Genomic DNA, 23,287 nt, shown 5'->3' with positions numbered 1-23,287 from the left:
TAAGAGCAGGCTTTGCATGATAAATCCACTCTAACATTCCAACCTCTCTAAGCCTTTGGATCCTCTCATCTACATTATACCAGGGCAGTTCTGGCATTTCAACCTCAGGTAATGTCGGCCACCTTTTGATCCCTGTTTCAACCAACCACCCAAAAAATTTTTAATGCCTTTTCCCTCAAGCTATAACACTGAATGCAGAATCTCTGCCTTGTGGGCCCATATCAATAAATTCAGTCCAATCTAACCTTATATTCCCACCATTATCCCACACCCTTAAAATCCATGGCCACACATATTCCCCTGTTTCTGTCTATATAAATTGTAAAACTCATACAGTTCTTTTGGAGTATAACGTACCTCCTCATGTGTGATACTTTATCCCTCACCTTTAGGGGCCAATTGGGACATTAATCTAGTTATAGGTCTGGAAGAAATGAGGGGTGGTGGGTCATGAAAAGAATTAGAAATATCTTCCACGCCATTTGCTTCAGGGCATTCATTTGCAGTTTCATCTGGTGAAACAGGATTAATCACTCTAGGGCTTATCCCTGCAGGCGGAGTTTGGGTGGCTGACTCCTCAAGGCAGGCTGGAGGTGGGGGTGACTGTGTCCTCAGGGAAAACTATTGTAGGGTTATCTAGAGAAAACTCAGCTTGATTAGGATTCAACCTCATCCCCAACATCATTATCAATCCGTATGTCGCCATCCCATTTTTCAGGGTCCCACTCCTTTCTAATCAATGCCCTCACTTTAATGACAGACACCATGCAGCATTGAGATTTCAGTTTATGTTATAAAGTTGCTACTCTAACAGTAAGATTCTGAGTCTGATTTTCAGACATCTCATGTGTATGGCTACAGGAAATAAGATTTTCCTTCAGGATATTTATAGAAACTTCTACATCTGTCAGACAGCACTTAAGCTTCTCATTTGAAGACTTAAGCCCACCCCTTTCACTCCTCAGTGTATCCAGTGTATCTAACAACAACCAGCCAACATCTCTATACCTCCTATTTCTACAAAACTCTGTAAAGGTGTCAAAAACATTATTCCTCAGAGCCTGACTTCTTACAAGTGAAGCATTAGGAGAATCAAATGGTGATATTTTGACTATCTCTTTTGCCAACTCACCCCATGGATTGGGAGTGTCATTCTGATTATGGGAATCAGAATCCTTTGAATCCAGTCAGAATAGAAAACCATTCATAAAAACCCATTTTTAAGATTCTGTTTCTTAAAAACCACTCCTGGTACCAAGTTGTGTTAGTTAGGGTTCTCTAGAGAAACAGCGTCAACAGGATTCACTCGCACAGATAAAATTTATAGAAGTGTCTCATGTAACCATGGGAATGCAGAGTCCAGAATCCACAGGGCAGGCTGTGAAGCCAACGATTCCCATGGAGGGTCTGGATGAACTCCACAGGAGAGGCTCGTCAGCCACAGCAGGAAAAAAAACCTGTCTCTTCTGAATTCTCCTTAAAAGGCTTTCAGTGATTAAATTAAGCATCACTCATTGCAGAAGACACTCCCCTTGGCTGATTACAAACGGAATCAGCTGTGGATGCAGCTGACGTGATCATGATTTAATTCTATGAAATTTCCTCATTGCAACAAACAGGCCAACACTTGCCCAACCAGACAAGCAGGTACCATCACCTGGCCAAGTTGACATATGCACCTGACCATAACAATGTGTTTTACCCATTTTTCAATTGAGTTATTGTTGTTTTATTGTTGAGTTGTAAAATCTCTCTATATATTCAGGATATTAAACCCCTTTCAGATATATGCGGTTCCCAAATATTTTCTCCCATTGAGTAGGCTGCCTTTTCACCTTCTTAACAAGGTCTTTTGAAGCACAATTTTGAAGAGATTCCATTTGTCTATTTTTTCTTTTGTTGCTTGTGCTTTGGGTATAAGGTATAATAAACCACCTCTACCAAAAGATCTTGAAGATGCTTCTCTACATTTTCTTCTAGGAGTTTTATGGTTCTGGTTCTTATAGCTACATTTTTTTAAATCTATTTTGAGTTAGTTTTTATATAGGGTACGAGACACAGGTCCTCTTTCATTCCATTGGATATGGATATTCAGTTCTTCTAATGCCATTTGTTGAAGAGATATTCTGTCCCACTTGAGTGGATTTGGAAGTCTTCTCAAGAATCAGTTGGCCATAGGTTGTGTGAGGGTGGCTCAGCAGGCCGAGTTCTCGCCTGCCATGCCAGAGACCCGGGTTCGATTCCCACTGCCTGTCCATGCAAAAAAAAAAAAAAAAATCAGTTGACCATAGTCGTGAGGGCCTATTTCTGAGCTATTCCATTGGTCTGCATGTCTATTTTTATGCAAGTACCATGTTGTTTTGACCACTTTAGCTTTGTAATATGCTTTAAAGTCAGGAAATGTGGGTCCTTCCACTTCACTCTTCCATATCAAGATGTTTTTCGCTATTCCTTACCCTTCTGAATAAATTTGATAATTGGTTTGTCCATTTCTGCCGTTCCGCTGTTGGAATTTTGATTGGGATTGCATTGAATCTGTAAATCAATTTAGGCAGAATTCACATCTTAAAGACATTTAGCCTTCCAATCCATGAATACAGAATGTTCTTTCATAAAAATAAGTCTTCTTTGACTTCTTTTAGTAATGTTTTGTAGTTTCCTGTCTCAGATCCTTCACATCCTTGGTTAACTTCATTCCTAGATATTTGATTCTATTTCTTGCTATTGTAAATGCAAATTTTTCTTGATGTCCTCCTGAGATTGCTCTTTTCTAGTATGTGTGAAGACTACTGATTTTTGTATTTTGTATGACTCTACTTTGCTGAACTTGTTTATTAGCTCTAGTAGTGTTTCTGTAGATTTTTTTGGGACTTTTTTTTTTTTATATGGGCAGGCACCGGGACTCGAACCCAGGTCCTCTGGCATGGCAGGTGAGCATCCTTGCCTGCTGAGCCACTGTAGCCCACCTGATATTTTGGGACTTTTAAAGTATAGGATCATATTGTCTGAAATAGTGAAGGTTTTACTTCTTCCTTTCTGATTTGGGTGTCTTTTATTTCTTTTTCTTGCTTAAGTGCTCTAGCTAGAACTTCTAGCATGAGGTTGAATAGCAGTGGTGGCTTGTTCACAATCTTAGAGGAAAAGCTTTCAGTCTTTCACCCCTGAGTTTGATGTTAGCCGTGGGTGTTTCATATAGGCCCTTTATCATGTTGAAGAAGTTCCCTTCTATTTATGTCTTTCAAAGTGTTTTTATCAAGAAAGTATTCTGGATTTTGTTAAATGCCTTTTCTGCATTGATTGAGATATCGTGTTTTTTCCCTTCAATTTGTTAAGGTAGTGTATTATACTAATTGATTTCCTTGTGTGGAATGACCCTTGCATTACTGGAATAACCTCACTTGGTCACAGTGCATAATTCTTTTAATGTGCTGCTGGATTCGATTTGAAAGTATTTTGTTGAGGATTTTTGTATCTATATGCAGTAGAGAGATTGGTCTGTAATTTTATTTTCTTGTCGTACCCTCATCTGGCTTTGGTATTAGGGTGATGTTGGATTCACAGAATGAGTTAGGTAGCATTTTCTCCACTTCAATTTTTTGGAAGGCTTTGAACAAGATTCGTATTAATTCTACCTGGAATAATTGGTAGAATTCCCGCATGAAGCCATCTGGTCCTGGGCCCCACTTTGTTTGGAGGTTTTGGTTGACTGATTCAATCTCTTTTTGTTGGATTAGTTTGTTAAGGTCTTCTATTTTTTTCCAAGTCAGTGTAGATTGTTTGTATTTCTCTAGGAATTTGTCCATTTCATCCAAGTTGTCTAATTTGTTGGTATACAGTTATTCATAGCATCCTCTTATGATCATTTTAGTTATATGGGGTCAGTGGTAATGACCCCCTCTAATTTGTTATTTTATTTATTTGCATCTTCTCTTTTTCTTTTCTTTGTTATTCTAGCTGAGGGTTTGTCAATTTTATTGAGCTTCTCAGTAACCAACTTTTTGTTTTATTGATTCTCTATTTTTTTGTTCTCAATTTCAATTATTTCTCCTCTAACATTTGTTATTTCTTTCCTTCTGCTCGTTTTGAGATTAGTTTGTTTGTTTTTTTCTGTAGTTTCTATAAGTGTTCAGTTAAGTCTTTGATTTTAGCTCTTTCTTTCTTCCTTTTTTTTTTTTTTGAATGGGCAGGCACCGGGAATTGATCTTGGGTCTCTGGCATGGCAGGTGAGAATCCTGCTACTGAGCCACCATCCCACTCTTTCTTTTTTATGTGGGCATTTAGGGCTATAAATTTCCCTCTCAGCACTGTCTTCGCTGCAACTCATAATTTTGGCATGTTGTGTTTCATGTTCATTTGTCTCAAGATATTTACTGAATTCTCTTACAGTTTCTTCTTTGACCCACACATTGTTTGAGAGTGTGCTGTTCAAGTGTCATATATTTGTGAGTTTTCCTATTCTCTGCCTGTTGTTGATTGCCCGTTTCATTCCGTAATGGTTAGAGAAGATGTTTCATATAATTCCGATCTTTCTAATTTATTGAAATTTATTTTGTCACCTAGCATGGGGTCTATCCTGAAGAATGATTCATGTGCACTTAAGAAGAATGTATAACCTGCTGTTTTGAGGTGCAGTGTTCTGTATATGTTTGTTAGGTCCAGTTCATGTATCATGTTATTCAAGTTCTCTGTTTCCTTAGTGATAGAATAGGAGATCAGTAAGGAAGTTCCCAACTATTATTGTAGATATATTCCATTACTCCCTACAGTTTTGCCAGTGCTTGCCTCATGTACCCCACAGTATTGAACAAGATTAATAGACATGGCTTTTCTGGGGTGCACAACACTTTCAAACCAGCATGACATCCATATTTAATTATTGCTCTAAATTAAGAATTTCGTAATTTTTCCAGTTTCGGTTTGAACATTTAACTTGTAGTGACAAGATTTGTGTTCTCAGACCAGATCTTCTAATTAGTTGCATAGCCTAGACGGCCCCTTTTAGATCCCTGCCGTCACCCAGACCTGACAGGGATAATAGCTTTTTAATCTACCATATAGGAAAGCAGATGTAAAGTTTACATGAAAACATTTTACTAATGCCACTAAACAAATATAAGGTAAAATACATTGTTTTAGCTTATTACCTATTTTCTAATATTTAACATGTTTATAATTTAACCAAAATAAAGATTGCATACTTTCAGAACTACAAAATTCAGTAGTTATACAAGGTGAATTAAAGTATTAAAGCTAGTTATAGTAATAAAACATTCACCCATGTTCTCATGTAATTTCATTAAGAAGTAATAACTGTAAAAATGGGTAAACTCTCATGACACTGTTCCTAGTTATTCTAGCTCAAGACTTCTTGCCCATATGAATGGACTGTGTGGCTCCGGCCACTGCATCAGGTGTTTGAACAGCCCTATTGCCCCTAAATTGTGTCAGGCAGCGTGGACAGCATCTGCCAGTCCCCGTGGCAGACCAGTTGACTGCCCTCGCTTCTCAGGTATGTGAATGACAGGTGGAGCAGCTGCTCCCTCACCTGCCTCAAAACCCTCAAATCTAAATGATTTTCAGCGGCAGCATCTAGCAGGCAGTCACCAAATTTTCCCTATTGTTAGTGTTTCACCATCACGGTTTGTAAGTGGACGGTTGTTTTATCTTCTGACCTGCCTGATGGCCAGCTTGTCCCCACTGTCCCGCCTGGCCTCTGAGTCCCCTCAAGCCCCCAGGCCCCAGGAAAGGTCTGGAGAGCAACAGCCCCTGGTGGGCAGTGCCCTCTGGAGCCTGGAGACGCAGTGGAGGTGCTGGAGGTACCAGAAGAGTGAGCTGTAGGTCAGCGGCTGGAGGAGATGCCGAGGGCCAGGGAAGGGGGGGAGGGGGGCTGCCCATGCAGGTGTGGGGGCCGAGGGTGGGGGGGTGCCCATGCAGGTGTGGGGGGCCAAGTGTGGGGGGAAGGGGTGCCCGTGCAAGTGTGGGGTGCTGAGGGTGGGGGGACTGCCCATGCAGGTGTGGGGGGCCAAGGACAGGGGGGATGATGTCTCATGCAGGTGTGGTGGGGCCGAGGGTCGGGGGAGGGGTGATGAAGGTAGGGGGAGGGGGGCTGCCCATGCAGGTGTGGGGGGCTGAGGGTGGGGGGAGGGGGGTCCCATGCAGTTGTGGAGGTCTAAGGGCCAGGGTGGGCCTACTCAGGTGCCAGTACCTGGTGCCAGGTGTGGCACGGGGCTGGGTGTGGGCAGCTGTCACAGACATGTCCTGGCGTCTTTCTGACACCCTCTGTCTTCTCAACTGTCTCCTTAAATCAACTGAGCAGGTTTGTCTGGACATCTTTGATTCACTGCTCCATGTTCTGTGTCTCCTCTGACTTTAATTTGTTCCCTGGACTGGGCCATATCTTCTGTTTCTTAGTGTGGCTTGTGGTTTCTGCTGGTATCTGGGGATCTCATCATCCAGATGGTTTTACTGAACGTTGGTTTCTCTCTCGTCTAGGATTTTGTTCTGGCAAGTTTGTGTTAAGGCTGTTTGCGATTTCTTGGTCAGTGTTTCCAGCCAAAGCAGGCACCTGTACAGTGGGTGCAGACCAGGTCCACAGCCTGAGAGAGAAGGTCGGGACAGTCACCAGAAAGCCTTTGTTTCTCCCTGTTTTCCAGGGCCGCTTTCCTGGCCTGCCCAGCAGGCAATGCTTCTGGCAGCCTGTCCCCTCTGGCCCTGCCGTGGCTGACTTGGGCCCTTCTGGAAACCCAGAATATTTCAGAACATCAATTTCTGGTTTCTTTGTCCCCAACGGTTATCTCTATCATGTTGTATTTTACTGTAAGCTGTGAGGAGAAACCTGGCTGCACTTTCCATATTTAATTTGGAAATCTCTTCTGCTGAATATCCAAGTTCATGGTTTTTAAAATCTGCCTTCCAGCCCAAGCCACTTGTCAATTTTGCCAGATTATCTGCCATTTTAAAACAAGGATTGCCTTCTGTCCAGTTTGCAACAACAAACACTTCATTTCTGTCTAGTGCTGGCCAGAGGCAACCCTAGAGTCCACATTTCTACATTCTACATTCTACAGTCTCTTCAAAGCATTCTAAGTCTTCTCTATCAAGCTCCTCACAAGTCCTCCAAAGTCTTCCCCTTATCCATTTAAAAAGCTGTTCCAACATTTTTTGTATTTGCAAACCACAGCAGCAGCACCCCACTGCTCCTCTGGTTACCAAAATCTGTTCTAGTTTGAAGCTGCTGGGTTGCGATATACCAGAATAGAATGGCTTTAAAAAAGGGGAACTTAATAAATTACTAGTTTATAGTTCTGAGGCTGAAAAATTGTCCCAATTAAAACAAGTCTATAGAAATGTCCAATCTAAGGCATCCAGGGAAAGTAACCTTGGTTCAAGAAAGCTGACGATGATCAGTGTTTCTCTCAGCTGGAAAGGCACATGGTGAACGTGGAGCATCTGTTAATTTTTTCTCCAGGCCTCTTGCATCATGAAGCTCCCCAGGAGGCATTTTCCTTCTTCATCTCCAAAGGTCACTGGCTGGTGGACTCTGTGTGGTTCTGTTGTGGTTCTGCAGCTCTCTCCTTGTTCTCAAAAGGAGCTCTCTGCAGAAATGTCTCCTCTTTTATAGAATTCCAGTAAACTAATCAAGACCCACATTGAATGGATGGGGACACATCTCAGTCTAATCAAGTTTAATACCCACAATTGATTGAGTCACATCTCTGTGGAGATAACCTAACCAAGCTTCCTGCCTACAGTACTAAATAGGGATTGGAAGAAACGTTGTTTCCACAAGATTGATTAGGATTAAAACCTGGCTTTTCTAGGGTGCATAAATCCTTCCAAACCAGCACAACTTTCAATTTGTTTTTATCCTTGGGACTAAAGTGAGTCTTCTATAAACAGCATATAGATGTGTCCTGTTTTTTAATCCATTCTGCCAGTCTCATCTTTTTATTGGGGAGTTTAATCCATTAGCATTTAATGTTATTACTTTAAAGGCAGTACTTTCTTTTAGCATTTTGTCTTTTGGATTTTATGTGTCATACCTAATTTTTTTTCTTGTTTTACCTTTAGATAGTCTTCATTTCTACACTCATCTCCAGACCTCTCTTTCCTGTCTTTTCCTATCTGCCTGTAGTGCTTTCTTTAGTATTTCTTGTAGAACCAGTGTCTTAATCACAAAATCTCTCAATGACTTCTGAAAATATTTTAATCAGCCCCCTAATTTTTGAAGGACAGTTTTGCTGGATATAGAATTCTTGGTTGGTATTTTCTCTTTCACAATCTTAAATATATCATACCACTGCCTTCTTGCCTCCATGGTTTCTGCTGAGAAATCCATGTATAGTCTTATTGGGCTTCCCTTGTAAGTATTGCTTTTCTATTGCTGCTTTCAAAATTCTCTCTTCATCATTTGACAATCTCATTAGTAAGTATCTTGGAATAGGTCTGTTTGGATCTGTTCTGTCTGGAATATGCTGCATTTCTTGAATCTGTAATTTTATGTCTTTCATAAGAGATGGGAAATTTTCAGTGATTATTTTCTCTATCAGTCTTTCTTCTCCTTTTTCCTTCTCTTCTCCTTTTGGGACACCCATAATACGTGTATTCCTGTACTTCCTATTATCATTAAATTCCCTGAGACTCTGCTTATATTTTTCCATATATTTTCTTTTGTGTGTCAGATTTCAGGTGTCTAGTCCTCTGGCTAACTAATATTTTCTTCTGCCTCTTCAAATCTGTTGTTATAGGTTTCTGTTTTTTTAATTTCTTCTATTGTCCTTTCATTCTCATAAGTTCTGCGATTTGTTTTTTCAGACTTCCAAGTTCTTCTTTATGTTCACCCAATGTCGTCTTTATATCCTTCATCTCTTTTGCCATATCTTCCCTCAGCTCTTTGAATTGATTTTTGAAGAGATTTTACATGTTTTTTCGAACATCCTGAATTAGTTGTTTCAACTCCTGTATCTCATTTGAAGCGTTGGTTTGTTCCTTTGACTGGGCCTTATCTTCAATTTTTCTAATATGACTCATTATTTTCTGCTGGCATCTGGGCATTTGATTACCTGAATTAGTTTATTGTAGAGGTTGTTTTCCTTCTTTTACCTGGGATTTTCTTGCTGGATGGCTTTGTTCTCTATCTGTTCTTTGACATTCACTTCAACTTTTTCTAGACCTCTCTCATAGGTTCTGTTGAACTGATTTCAGTTTTTCAGTTCTTGTTTTTCTGTTTCTTGCCCCGCCTATATGCAGCCTTTTCTCTTTTGAGGTGGGTCTCGAGACCCCAGTCAGATTTTCCCAGACCAGACTGGCCCATGCTCAGGAGGAGAGAGTAGTCAGCATCAGGTTTCCCTGAGGGTGAGACCCAGTAGGTTGACAGACTTTCCTTTGAAGCCTCTCTATGCTTGTCCGATCCTGCCCAACATGTAGCACTTGTCTGCCTGCATCTTCCCAGCAGGGTAAAGTGACGTGGTCCTTTTAACTTCAGCAGACTCTCCCTGCCAGGGTGTGGTTGAAACAGAGGCTGGGGTAGTAGGTGGGCTTATGTTGCTTCTATTTTCCAGCTCCTGGGACCTGAATTCCCTTTTCTTGGAAAAGATGCACCCTTTAGGAAATTAACCCCATTCACCTGCCTAGTTACTTTGCCTGGGCAGTGCTGGAGCCTCAGAGTGCTGGCAGGTCTATCTAAGGATCTAATGAGATGTTAAGAAGTTAAAGAAAAGAAGCCTTGTCAAAGCTTTGCCAATGAAGAGCTTGAGCTGAACATGGTTCTCTTTATCTCCAGGCCCCTTTTTCTTGGGGTCCAGCCCTTTTCCACTATATTATGTGGTCTAACTGAAAAAGCTTCTGTGTTTTTTGTCAGCCCTGTCCCATCTCTGTCAGGGCAAAAACTCCTGGTTCCTTTAGTGCTTATCCCAGGTTTAATTTATCTGTGCTGCGGCCTGTTTTAGTAATCAGAATGTGTTAGTTAATTCCACAATTGGAGCTTGGTTGAGCTGAGCTCCTGCTACTAGTAAAGCCTGTTTCCTTTCCCCTCAGGGAACCAGACTGCTGTGTCCACGGGGGTGGGGGCACCTGCCTCCATGGCTTGGGAAACTCACAGTTCTGGGTGGGGTCTCAGCTGATCCAGCTTGTCCAGACCGGTGTACCCTGTGTGTCCAGTCCCTGATGTCCCCTCAGCAATTGTTTCATGTCATTCCTGGCTATTTACTAGCTGCCCTGGAGGATGAACTAAATGCCACACCTCACTATCTCAGGTCTGCTTCTGAATTCTCTATTCGATTCCCGTGTACTGTATGTCTCTCCTTGTGCCACTATGCACTATTTGAGCACTGTATCTTTAGTTTTAAAATCAGGAATTGTGGGTCCTTTGACTTCATTCTTTTTTTAATATAGTTTTGTCTATTTGACATCCCTTACTCTCTCATTTAAATCTGATGATTGCTTTTTCCATTTTGTCGAAGAAGGCTGTTGGAATTTTTATTGGGATTGTGTTAAGTCTGTAAATTGTTGGGTAGAATTGTTATTTTAGCAATATCTAATCCTGTAATCCATGAGCTTGAAATGTCCTTCCGTTTCTTTAGGTCCTCTTTGATTTGTTTTAGCACTGTTTTGTAGTTTTCTGTGTATAAGTCTTATATATGCTTGGTTAAATTTATTCCTAGATATTTGATTCTTTAGTTGCTATTATAAATGAAATTTTTTTCTTGATTTCTTCTTCTGATTGTTCATTACTATTATACAGAAACACTACAGATTTTTGTGTACTCTACTTAGGAGCTTTAGTTTTAGACCAAATGCAAGGGTGGGGATTAAGGGATTATTGTTTTTGTTGTTATTCTTTGTTTTTAAGCAAGGAGTTATTTGTTTCATTGAAGTGCGTAGCATATACATGGAGAAAATTGCAAGCTCATGTATATACAGTTTGATGAACCGTCCTGAAGTAACCCTGCGTAACCCCCACCCAGATCAGGGACATTTTCAGCACTCCACGCCGGCCCCACTTTCTGTCACTATTCTAGCTTTTTAACTATAGAATAATTTTGACGGTTCTTGATGTTACTGTGAACATTCTCGCGTGTGTTTCTTGGGGATATGAGTAGCTCGCACACCCAAAAGTGTGCTTAACAGTGAAAGGCCATCAGTGTCTGAGTGACGTGGTAACAGAGCTCAACCCTGGGGCAGGGTCAAGGTCAGCAGGTGGGTGAGGCTTGATGCAACAGGGGTGGTCTGGGGAGCCGGGCTGTCATTCAGGCCCACCCACCCCCAAGTGCAAGAAACATTTTTGGTTGGTTTCCTCCCAGTGGCTGCCGTGGGCATCTTTAAGGTGTGGCTGGAAAGGGTGATGGCAGTGTGGAAAGTGGGAAATAAAGTGGAAATGTTTCCTGGGTGGAATCTAAAACACTTATGATGGCTTGGATATAAACCAAAAAGAGACTGTGGATTTGCCCATCTTGCTTGTGAGGAGCAAGGAGGGGTTAAGTCCTGGCTAGCAGAGTAGGAGGGCTCTGTGAATGCAGTAGGCAGGGCAAGAGAAGAGGAAGTTCACATGGAGGAGAGGTTTGCATGTCGTACCGTGGGCTCAGGAAGCACCTGTGGGATGCCCAGCAGTCCATCAGGAGTTGGACAGTTAGATCTAAAGCCTAGATGACAGGGTCATCAGCATAGGGCAGGCTGTTACCATTCAGAGGGTTTTTAGGTATAAATACCAGAAAGTGAACTCAAAGTAACTTAAAAAAAACAAGGACACTTATCATCTGCATAAATAACTCCAGAGATTAACTGGTTAATCATTGCATTAACAGTATTATACAGGACCCGGTTCTTCCCGTTTTCCACTCTACCATTCTGCGTTTATTTACTTTGTCCCAGCATAGCCCCCCTGTTGTTGCGTGGTGCCTGGTCGATGCGCCCAAACATGGCTTCTCAGAGCTCACTGGTCAGGATTGTATGGCAGCCCCACATCTAAAGCCAGTGAGGAGGATGGAGCCACTGTGAGTCAGGACTCAGCTCCCACCTCTCTCTAGGCCTCTTGAGAGATGTGGGTGTGTGCTGGGAAGGTTAGGCCCAGTGTGCCGTGGAAGGTAACTGAAACCTTGGGAGGGAGAGGGTATGGAGAGATAAGTAAACTGAAGGAGCAGTCATAAGGAAGTCAGTATTCAAAGGCCACGGAAGATGAAGGGCCCACCAGGAGGCAAAGAGGGAAAAATCAGAGAAGTCGGTAGAGGACTAGGGCGAGTGTCCTTATGGGAAGCCAGACCAGAGGGAGCTGAGAGGTGTGCTTCACACACAGTGAGTGCTAGGTGTGTGTTAAGAGGAAGGAAATGTCATGCCATAGTGAACAACAGAATGAAGTTAAAAGAGACTGGATTCACCCATCTGGAGGCCACTGCTTCCCTTATGCTGAGGAATGTCATTCAGGGGCACTGGGAGAGGACTCCAGCTGGCACAGCGTTGAGTTATGATTGAGCAGGGATGGTAAATCATTCAGAATTTCGTGGTGCTGGGCAAGCACAAGAGGGAAAGCTTTGGTGGCAGATGAGAGTGAGAGAGCTTATTTTTATTTTTGGATCTCATATGTAGGCAAAGAGAGGAAGCAAGCATGAATAAGCTGGTTTGCGGAGGAGGTGGGAGACAGGTATTACCTACCTTTTAAATTGGTAACTAATTCATGGTTCTATAGCACATTGTGCAGACCAAACAGAGAATATTCACAGGCTGGACCCAATCAATAGACCTCTGTCCTAACCCAGCCCTCCCTTATCTAGAGAAAGAAGGGGGCTGGCTCAAGATGGCTAACACTGATTGATTAGTTAGTGTTAAGAAAATTTCATAGCTTCATCATTATTTCATTTTCAGTTTAAAGCAATTTAAGAAACAACTTAGTCTTCCATTTTAAAAGGGACTGAGAAGTGACTAGCTGAAGTTCCTAGAGCTATGCAAATATGTGATTTGTATTTATCTTACTCTTTCCCTGCCAGCACTGGCCTGTGTTTCTGGAGGTGAAAGATCTTCTAACACTGGTGCCTCCCCTGGTGGGGCTGAAGGGGAACCTGGAAATGACGCTGGCGTCTCGCCTCTCCACTGCGGTAAGTCTGCCTGGCCATTGGGCCACCCAGCAGCCTGGAGGTGGCTGGGTTCTTGCTGCCAGCCTCCCCTCAATGGCTTGTAGGTGGATGGGTCATATTCTCGGAAGGCTGCTCTCAGGATGAGGCGTTAGGACCATGGCAAGTGCGGTTGGATGTTGTCACCTCCTGATGCCGTCAGGCTGCCTCCTGCTTTTCAGCTGTTGAACTGGACAGAGGAGGGGACACATGCTGTCCTTTTTTTCTTTCTTTTTTTTTAAACTTCATGTCACACATCAGCATGCATTTTGAATGGACTGAAATAATTTTAACTAAATCATGATAGCAGAAAAGGTTTTTTTATAATCTGTTAATAGAAAGTAGTTTTTAAAAATTATTAGAGAATTTGTGGATTTATGGAGCAATCATGCATAAAATACAGGATTTCCATATACCATCCTATTATTAACACCTTCCATCAGTGTGGAACATTTTCTTCAACTGGTGAAAGCATATTTTTATAATTGTACTATTTACTATAGTCCGTGGTTTAATGTAGGGGTCACTGTTTGTATAGTGTAGTTCCATGGATTTTAAGAAAAATTTAATTCTGTTATCATATATACAATCTAACATTTCTTCTTTTACTTTTTATTAGTTCAGATACATATTTCAGTGCTGTTATTTGTATTAACAGTGTTATGCTACCATCACCGCCATCCACTTCCAATGTATTTCTGTCATTCCAGATCGGAGCCCTGTGCATGTTAAGCTTTCAAAGACTGTAGAAATTCGAAACCCATGAAGGAAAGAGGATTGCCTTATCTTTATTGAATTGGAAGCTCTGTCATAATTTCCTTACATAAATTTAAAAGGGGAATGACTAAAAGGAAAAAAATATATAATATATGAAGTTAGCAGAGTTTGTATCCTTAAATATCTAAGTAGTTCCTACATGTCAATAAGAAGACAAATCCCTCAAAAGAAAAGTGAACAAAGAGGATGACTAAATGAGGATATAAAGCATTGTATAAAAATATTTTCTGTGATACTAGTTACCAGGGCATATTAATTAACCAATACTATTTTGTCGTATATCAGATTGACTTAGATGGATAAGAATGTGAGTGTCCACTGTTGGTGATTGTTTGGAGAAATGAGAATTCCCAAGCACTAATGGTGGTTAGTACACTCTGGTGTAGTTTTTCAGAAGGGCAAGCTTATAAAACCTTAAAAAACGTGGAAACCCTTTACTCTGCAAGTTCTGAGCCTGGTAGTCAGCCTAAAGAAAGCTATTAGAAATACACCCAGAGGTATCATGACAAGGATATCTTCATAATTATTTATTTTAACTTTTTATTTTGAAGTGATTATATGTGTCAGTGATGTTGCAAAGGTAATATGGCATGGTCTCATGTACCCACCACCCAGGTCCCCCAGTGATTACATCTTATATAAATGTCGTGCACTGTGAAAACCAGAACCTTCGCGTTGGAACAACGTGTCTCTGTCTCTGCATCTCTTACTATATGTGCAGTCTGCAGTCCAGAACCAGAATTGCTCCTTTGCCACCAAGGTCTTCCTCTGCTGCACTCATGCCCCCATGCGTCTCCTCCTCCTGCCTCCGCTGCCACGAACCCCAACCACCACTAATCTGTCCTTCTTTGCAATTTTGCTGTTTTATTATTTACAGTAATGCTATATGAATGGGTCTTATAGAATGGGACCTGTTGATATCAGCTTTTTGTCATTCAGCATCATATCCTAAGGCCCATCCAAGTTGTTGCATATATGAATAATTCATTTGTTTTTATTGGTGACTAGTATTCCATGGTATACTTTGTTTAACCATTCACCTACGAAAGGACATCTGTTTTACTCTCTAGTTCGTGGCTATTACAAATAAAACTATTATGAACATTTGTGTCCAGATTTTACATAGATGAAAGTTTTTTTTTTGGGGGGGGTGTTGCATGGTCTGGCAATCGAACCTGGGTCTCCTGCATGGAAGGCGGCGGGCATTCTACCACTGAACCACCCATGCACCCTGAATCTGCTTATTAGTTCTAGGTTTTTTTTGTTTGTTTGTTTTTTTAAAGAGTATTTGTGATTTTTTATGTCAAACATCATGTGTCTGCAAGTAGGAGGAGTTTTATTTCTACATTTTTAATTTGGGCACCTTTTATTTTTTTTTCTTGTCTTATTACACTGCCTAGGATTTGAATACTGCTGAATAGAGTGGTACAAGTAACATCCTTCCCTGGCAATCCTAGGGATCCAGTCCTTTCCTTTAAGTCTGACGTTAGATGCAGGTTCTTTGTAGATGCTTTTTGTTGCATTGAGGAAGTTCTCTGCTATTCCTAGTTTTCTGAGTGTTTTTATCATGAATAAGTGTCTACGTTTGTCAAAAGCTTTTATTGTGTCAATTGATAGTACCATGTGATTTTTCTTCTTTTGCCTGTTAATATGGTTGATTTCATTGATTGATTTTCAAAAATAAAACTTGCCTTACATCCCGGGAATAAACCCCATTTAGACATAGGATGCCATTCTTTTTATATTTTGCTGACTTCTGTTTCTTTGTATTCTGTTAACAGTGCTTGTATTCATGGTGGGGATGTTGGTCTGTTTTTTTATTTTTTTCTTCTGTCTTTGTATGGTTTTGGTATCAGGGAGATATTGGCCTTATAAAATGAGTTGGAGATGTGCCTTCATCTTCTATTCTCTGGAAAAGGTGGTGTAAAATTATTGTTAATTCCTTTAAATGTGTAATAATGAAAGCATTTGGGCCTGAAGTTTCTTTTTAGTTTTTAAATTTTGAATTTGATTTTCTTAATAGTTATACAGTTATTCAAGTTATCTATTTTATATGTGAGTTGGGGTAATTTGTGCTTTTCCAGGAATTGGTTCATTTCATTGAAGTTGTCAAATTTATGTGTGTAGAGTTCTTTGCACTATTTCCTGATAAGGCTTTTGACACCTGCAGAGTTTATAGGTGATATCTTGTTTCATTCTTGACACTAGCAATTTGTGTCTTCTTTCTTTTTTCTTTGATTTGCTAGAGGTTAGCTGAAGTTGTCAATTTACTTGATCTTTTCAAACAGCTATGTTTCTGTTTCCTCATCTTTCTGTTTTTCTGTTTTTAATTTTGTTGACTTCTGTCCTTATCTTTATTAGTGACTTTCTTCTGATTTTGTTTTTCTTTTTCTAGTTTCCTAGGTTGAAATTTAGAATACTGACTTGAGACTTTTCTTTTTTCTAATGTAAGGATTCAGTGCTACACATTTCTATCTCAGAAATACTCCAGTTTTGTCTCTCTGTTTTCAATATTATATTTTCATTATAATGTAGTTCAATGCATTTAAAAATTTTTCCTTGTGGCTTCCTCTTTGACTTATTTATTTGTAGACTCTCCTTTTATTATTTTGTTATTGATTTCTAGTTTGCTTCCATTATAGTCCAAGAACACACTCTGCATGATTTAAATTCCTTTAAACTTTTTGATATTTGTTTTATATTCTAGTTTATGGTCTATATTGGTAAATATTCCATGGGCACTTGGAAAGGACATATATTTTGCTATTGTTGGCTGGGATACTTTATAAATATCATTTATATCCTGTCAGTAGATGGTATAGTTAGTTTTTCTATATGCTTGCTGAATTTCATATTAGTTGTTCTGTGAATTGTTGAGAAAGGGATGTGCAAGTCTCCTACTGTAATTATGGATTTGCTTATTTACTCCTTTCAGTTGTATCAGGCTTACTTCACATATCTGCAGTTCTGTTATTTGGTGCATGCACTCTTAGGGTTCCTTTGTCCTGTTGGTTGATTGACTTCTTATCATTATGCAGTACCTTTCCCAGTCCCGGGGAGTTTGCTTTGCTCTGAGTTCTACTTCATTGGGCACTGATATAGCCATTCCAGCTTTCTTTTGAATAACATTTGCCTGTATATCTTTTTCCATCCTTTTACTTTTCAAACCAACTAATATTGTTATCTTTGGAGGGAGCTTCTTTTGGACAACATATAGATCCAGTCTTTGTCTTATAATTGGTGAATTTAGATGATTTATACTTAATATAGTTATTGATATGTTAGAGCTTAAGTCTGTTATTTAATTTTTTTGCTTTCTGTATGATCTCTCTGTTTTTCATTTCTCTCTTTTCTTCTTACCTATTGGTTACTTGAACATTTTTTAGAATTCCATTTTATCTGTTTTTTTATTGTGAAATATAACATATGTACCAAAAAGCAATAAATTTCCAAGTACATTTTAACAAGTACTTATAGGACAGATTTTAAAGTTTAGTATAGGTATAGTTCCACAATTTTTTGTTTTTTCTTCTAGCTGCTCCAAGACACTGGAGATAAAATAAATACCAATATAATGATTTGGCAGTTATACTCATTTGTTAAATCCCCTGTTATGCCCCTCCTCTTTAAAATTTTTTTCTTTGTGAGAAATAACATATATATGAAAAAACAATAAATTTCAAAGCACATTGCAGCAATTGGTTGTATAACAGATTTCAGAGTTTGGTATAGGTTACAGTTCCACAATTTTGGGTTTTTACTTCTAGCAGCTCTAAGATCCTGGAGACTAAAAGAAATATCAGTATAATAATTCATAAATCATACTCATTTGTTAAACCCTACTTTTTCTGTATGACTTCACTATATGAGTCTGGTCTTTTTCCCACTTTTTACGGATATTTGGCTACACCCATTCTAACTTTTTCATGTCGATAATATGGGGGGGGAGATGCAACTAGTTGATGTTCTAGAAAGCCTGACTCCTCTGCATTTCAGAACTTATCTGGTCCAGGGACCCATCTGGAAAGTTACTCTAGTGCACGGAACCTTTGTAGAATCTTACATAATGCCTTAAGCATTCTTTAGGATTGGCAGGAGTGGTTTTGGGTCGGGTTTGACAAGCTATGATAGGTAGCAGTGTCTAACTGAAGCTAGTGTAAGAGTGACCTCCAGAGTAGCTTCTCAACTGTTTTTTGAACTCTCTCAGCCACTGATACCTAAGTCCTAAGGGGGCAGAGGGATCCAGGCGTGCTTCCCGGAGCCTGGAGAAAGCGTTCCCCACATTCATCAAAACTTGATATTCTAATAGTTTTCATCTTCATACAAATCCCGCCACCATCCTGGACAAGGTCAACATCCATATGGTTAATTCATCCAAAACTCAAACCTCAAGTTTTCTACAGCTTCATCGCCAGTGACCCTAACCTCCATTCCCTTTCAGTCTCCATTCTCATCCCCTTGCCTCAAAGTACCTGGATTGATCAAGCTATTCTAATTTCTTACTTCCTTACGTCCCACCTTGCACACAGCTTCTTTTGCTCAAGTTCTTTGATGTCCCACCTCTGTGGCATCTCCATCCCACCTAGTCATCCATCTCCCCTTTTACCTCTGGTTCTACCTCCTTTCCTGTTCAGCATTAAAGGATGCTACACCTGTGGCTACCAGTCAAAGCAGGTCTGTTGCATAATGGATGTCAGTTTCTTTTTGGGAAAATTTTAGTGGAAGGTGATCAGGGCACACAATATTGTGAGTATGATTAACCCCACTGAATGCTGTGCTTGGAGTGGTCAAGATGGGAAAGTTTGTGGTGTATGAGTGTTCCTACGGCTTAAAAAAAGAGCAATTAAAGAGATGGTGACAATTAAATGCAACATTGATCCTGGGTGGGATCTGATAAAGGAGTGGAAAAGGCTCAAATGGACATTATTAGGACACATGAAAAAATGGAGTATTGGCGGTAACCTTTCTTTCAATGTTAAATTTCTTCAACTTGATAATTGGGCTTAAGGTGATTACATAAGTGAAATTTCTCAGGAAATGTACACGACAGTATTAAGTGTTTAAGGAGCGTGATATGTACAACCTACATTCAAGTATTCAGAAAATGAATAGATAGATAGATGATAGATAGAATGATAAGGCAAATGTGGCAAGAGGTTAAAACTGGTGGACCTGAGTATTTGGGAAGATAACGGTATGTTGAAGTACTTTGTATGGCATTTGTATTATTTTGTAACTGTCCTGTAATGTTAAAAGTCTTTCAAAATAAAAAGTGTATTTTGTTTTACAGCAAGGCTGTCACATGGGGTGGAAAGGTGACAGATTTGAAAATTTATGTAACAGTTTTATAGCCAATGGAAATAAACTTGAGAAAGGAATACCTTTATCTATATTTATATATCTTTATCTGATATATACTAAATGGTCATATAGGTACCTTACCTGATAAGACCAGCAGCATGGTTGAGTTGGCTGATAAATAGGAAATATCAGTTGAAACAGAAAACAAATACCCTTGAGTTTTGGTAAACACACAGTTCAACTGTGGGAGCAAAAAGGAGTGAGCGAATGAGAAATTAGCCTGCCAAATGCAAGCATTTACGTGTCCTGAACTTTTTCAACCTTCCTTGGCTTTACCTCAGTCCCTCGATGTTCCTGCAGGAGCACCGTGAGGTGGGTATTATTATATCCATTTTAAATAAGGGTAGACTGAGGCTTGGAGAGACTTCCGTGAGCTGTCCCAGGTATCTCAGTCATGCCAGACAAGTAAAGAAAAGTAAATATAAAATTATGCCCTCTCCAACAAACTTGATGTGTTTTTCCTTAGAGTTCAGGAACTTAATGAAAATGGTACAAAGGAGCTCAGAAAATCTATTCGCTTGGTAACCTTTTTTGTTCCCTTTATCTAAGTCTTGAATTTTGAAAATACTACCGCTAGAAGTTGACACCCATTTTTCTTCTTCTTCTTCTTTTACTTTTTATTGTAGTAACACATATAAAATTCGAAATTTCACATTTTACCCACTTTCGGGTATACAATTCAGTGACACTGATTTCATTTGCAGTTTTGTCCTGCCATCACCAACATTCATTACCCAAATTTTCATCCACTCAAACAGAAACTTTGCACCCATTAAAGAATAATTCCCCATTCCCCCTTCACTAGCTCCTGGTAACCTATGATCTATCTGTCTCTATGAATTTGCTATCTCTAGGTGTTTCATGTAAAGTAAAATCACGTAGCATTTGTCCTATTTGTCCTCAGTGTCTGGTTCATTTCATACAGCATGATAACTTCAAGGTTTTTGTTGTTGTCACCTGTATCAGAACTTCGTTCCTTTTACCATGCTGTGTATTTACACATTGTGTCTGGCATTCAGTGGTTGATGGACACTTGGTTTGTGTCCACACTTTCACTATTGGGAATAATACTGCTGTGGACATTTGTATTAGTTAGGGTTCTCTAGAGAAACAGAACCAACAGGGAACACTTGCAAATATAAAATTTATGAAAGTGTCTCACGTGACCGTAGGAATGCAGAGTCCAAAATCCACAGGGCAGGCTGCGAAGCCGATGACTCCAATGGATGGCCTGGATGAACTCCACAGGAGAGGCTCACCAGCCAAAGCAGGAATGGAACCTGTCTCCTCTGAGTCCTCCTTAAAAGGCTTCCCATGATTGGATTTAGCATCATTAATTGCAGAAGACACTCCCCTTTGGCTGATTACAAATGGAATCAGCTGTGGATGTAGCTGACCTGATCATGACCTAATCCTATGAAATGTCCTCATTGCAACAGACAGGCCAGCGCTTGCCCAATCAGATGAACAGGTACCACAACTTGGCCAAGTTGACACCTGTCCCTAACCATGACAACATTGGAGTGCAAATAATACCACCACTTTTAAAGGAGAAAGTTGTATTTCTGATCTTGCTTTTTATGCTAAGAGAAGAGAGACTTCTTACACTTTTTATAAACTGGATGATTTGGCAGAGGAAGGTTAGGCTGGGTTGGTGCTCAGGTAAGATGTTAACTAGCTCGTGGGGGGAGAGAAGGGAATTTCTGGGGGTGGGAAGGACATGAGCAAAGATCTGGTTGAAATGACGACATCCAGATCCTCCTAGAAGTTCCTGCTCTGTGGTCCAGGGGTGAACTTTAAAGGTCAGCAGTAGCCTTGAGATTGCCATGACATGCATCTCTCTGTGTGCTAACCTGTGTGCACAGGAGACGTGGCCCTTACACCCATCCATGTGTGTGCTAGCCTGTGTAAAGAGGAGCCATGGCCCATGTCACCATCCATGCGTGTGCGAGCCTGTGTGCACAGAAGACTGGCCCTTACACCTATCCATGTGTGTGCTAGCCTGTGTACAGAGGAGCCATGGCCCATGTCACCCATCCATGCATGTGTGAGGCTGTGTGCACAGGAGACATGGCCCTTACACCCATCCATGCATGTGCTAGTCTGTGTGCACGGAAGAGTGGCCCTTACACCTATCCATGCGTGTGCTAGCCTGTGTGCGTGGAAGACTGGCCCTTACACCTATCCATGTGTGTGCTAGCCTGTGTGCACAGGAGCCATGGCCCATGTCACCCATCCATGCGTGTGCGAGCCTGTGTGCACAGAAGAGTGGCCCTTACACCTATCCATGTGTGTGCTAGCCTGTGTAAAGAGGAGACATGGCCCATGACACCCATCCAAGCATGTGCTAGGCTGTGTGCACAGGAAACGTGGCCCTTACACCCATCCATGCATGTGCTAGGCTGTGTGCACAGGAGACGTGGCCCATGACACCCATCCATGCATGTGCTAGACTGTGTGCACAGGAGACGTGGCCCTTACACCCATCCATGCATGTGCTAGGCTGTGTGCACAAGAGACGTGGCCCTTACACCCATCCATGCATGTGCTAGGCTGTGTGCACAGGAGACGTGGCCCTTACACCCATCCATGCATGTGCTAGGCTGTGTGCACAGGAGACGTGGCCCATGACACCCATCCATGCATGTGCTAGACTGTGTGCACAGGAGACGTGGCCCTTACACCCATCCATGCATGTGCTAGGCTGTGTGCACAGGAGACGTGGCCCTTACACCCATCCATGCATGTGCCAGGCTGTGTGCACAGGAGACGTGGCCCTTACACCCATCCATGCATGTGCCAGGCTGTGTGCACAGGAGACGTGGCCCTTACACCCATCCAAGCATGTGCTAGGCTGTGTGCACAGGAGACGTGGCCCTTACACCTATCCATGTGTGTGCTAGACTATGTGCACAGGAGACGTGGCCCATGACACCCATCCATGCATGTGCTAGGCTGTGTGCACAGGAGACGTGGCCCTTACACCCATCCATGCATGTGCCAGGCTGTGTGCACAGGAGACGTGGCCCATGACACCCATCCAAGCATGTGCTAGACTGTGTGCACAGGAGACGTGGCCCATGACACCCATCCATGCATGTGCTAGGCTGTGTGCACAGAAGAGTGGCCCTTACACCTATCCATGTGTGTGCTAGCCTGTGTGCACAGGAGCCATGGCCCATGTCACCCATCCATGCGTGTGCGAGCCTGTGTGCACAGAAGAGTGGCCCTTACACCTATCCATGCATGTGCTAGACTGTGTGCACAGGAGACGTGGCCCATGACACCCATCCATGCATGTGCTAGGCTGTGTGCACAGGAGACGTGGCCCATGACACCCATCCATGCATGTGCTAGACTGTGTGCACAGGAGACGTGGCCCTTACACCCATCCATGCATGTGCTAGACTGTGTGCACAGGAGACGTGGCCCTTACACCCATCCATGCATGTGCTAGACTGTGTGCACAGGAGACGTGGCCCATGACACCCATCCATGTGTGTGCTAGCCTGTGTGACCCTTTTCTTTTCTCTCTCATCCTAGGCCAACACTGGAGTAATTGATGACCCCAAGGAACAGCACCGAATCATAAGCAGCAATCTTGCCCTGGTTCAGGTGATTCTTACCTTCCTGGATTGATGAGTTTCCTTCCTCTTTCTTATTCTGCACCTGACCTGCTTCAGGTAGGAAGGGGGAGCAGTGGGTAAGCCCTTGTCCCTGTGCTCTGGCCGACACTTTGAGGACAGGTGGCCAGATGCCATGTCTGTGGAACTGCAGTTCTGGAGCAGCCAGAGGCTCAGCCTTCCCACAGGGAACCCCATTTCTACCAAAGCAGACACCTGCTTTGCAAACACGGGATGCCTCCAGCTTTCCACCCCTCATTTCCTTATGAACGTCTTGGAGATTTGCTGTACTTGCTGACTTCTCTTTTTCTTAGCCTATACGAGGCAAATTGCTTCTCTTCCCAACACATCAGCTGAAACTTCTCTGGCCCATGGTCACTGATATTTTCCAAGTTAATAACTCTTGTGATGGCCATTTTAATTACT

The 23,287-nt window shown here is 41.5% G+C and overlaps 1 protein-coding gene across 2 annotated transcripts in view; it reads left to right on the top strand.

Annotated features, from left to right (window-relative positions):
- The window catches only part of SLC41A3 (solute carrier family 41 member 3), a 66,441-nt gene that overhangs the window by 4,219 nt on the left and 38,935 nt on the right, over positions 1-23,287 (top strand). For both annotated transcript variants that reach the window (XM_077130327.1, XM_077130328.1), the window contains exons 2-3: positions 12,978-13,085; positions 22,782-22,853. In XM_077130327.1, the coding sequence (XP_076986442.1) occupies positions 12,978-13,085; positions 22,782-22,853 (180 nt within the window). The remainder of the gene's footprint in view (positions 1-12,977; positions 13,086-22,781; positions 22,854-23,287) is intronic.

Source organism: Tamandua tetradactyla, chromosome 15, assembly GCF_023851605.1.
Source record: "Tamandua tetradactyla isolate mTamTet1 chromosome 15, mTamTet1.pri, whole genome shotgun sequence".
NCBI lineage: Eukaryota > Metazoa > Chordata > Mammalia > Pilosa > Myrmecophagidae > Tamandua > Tamandua tetradactyla.
Note: the sequence above shows the minus strand (reverse complement) of the source record. Positions and strands in the feature narration are given on the sequence as shown.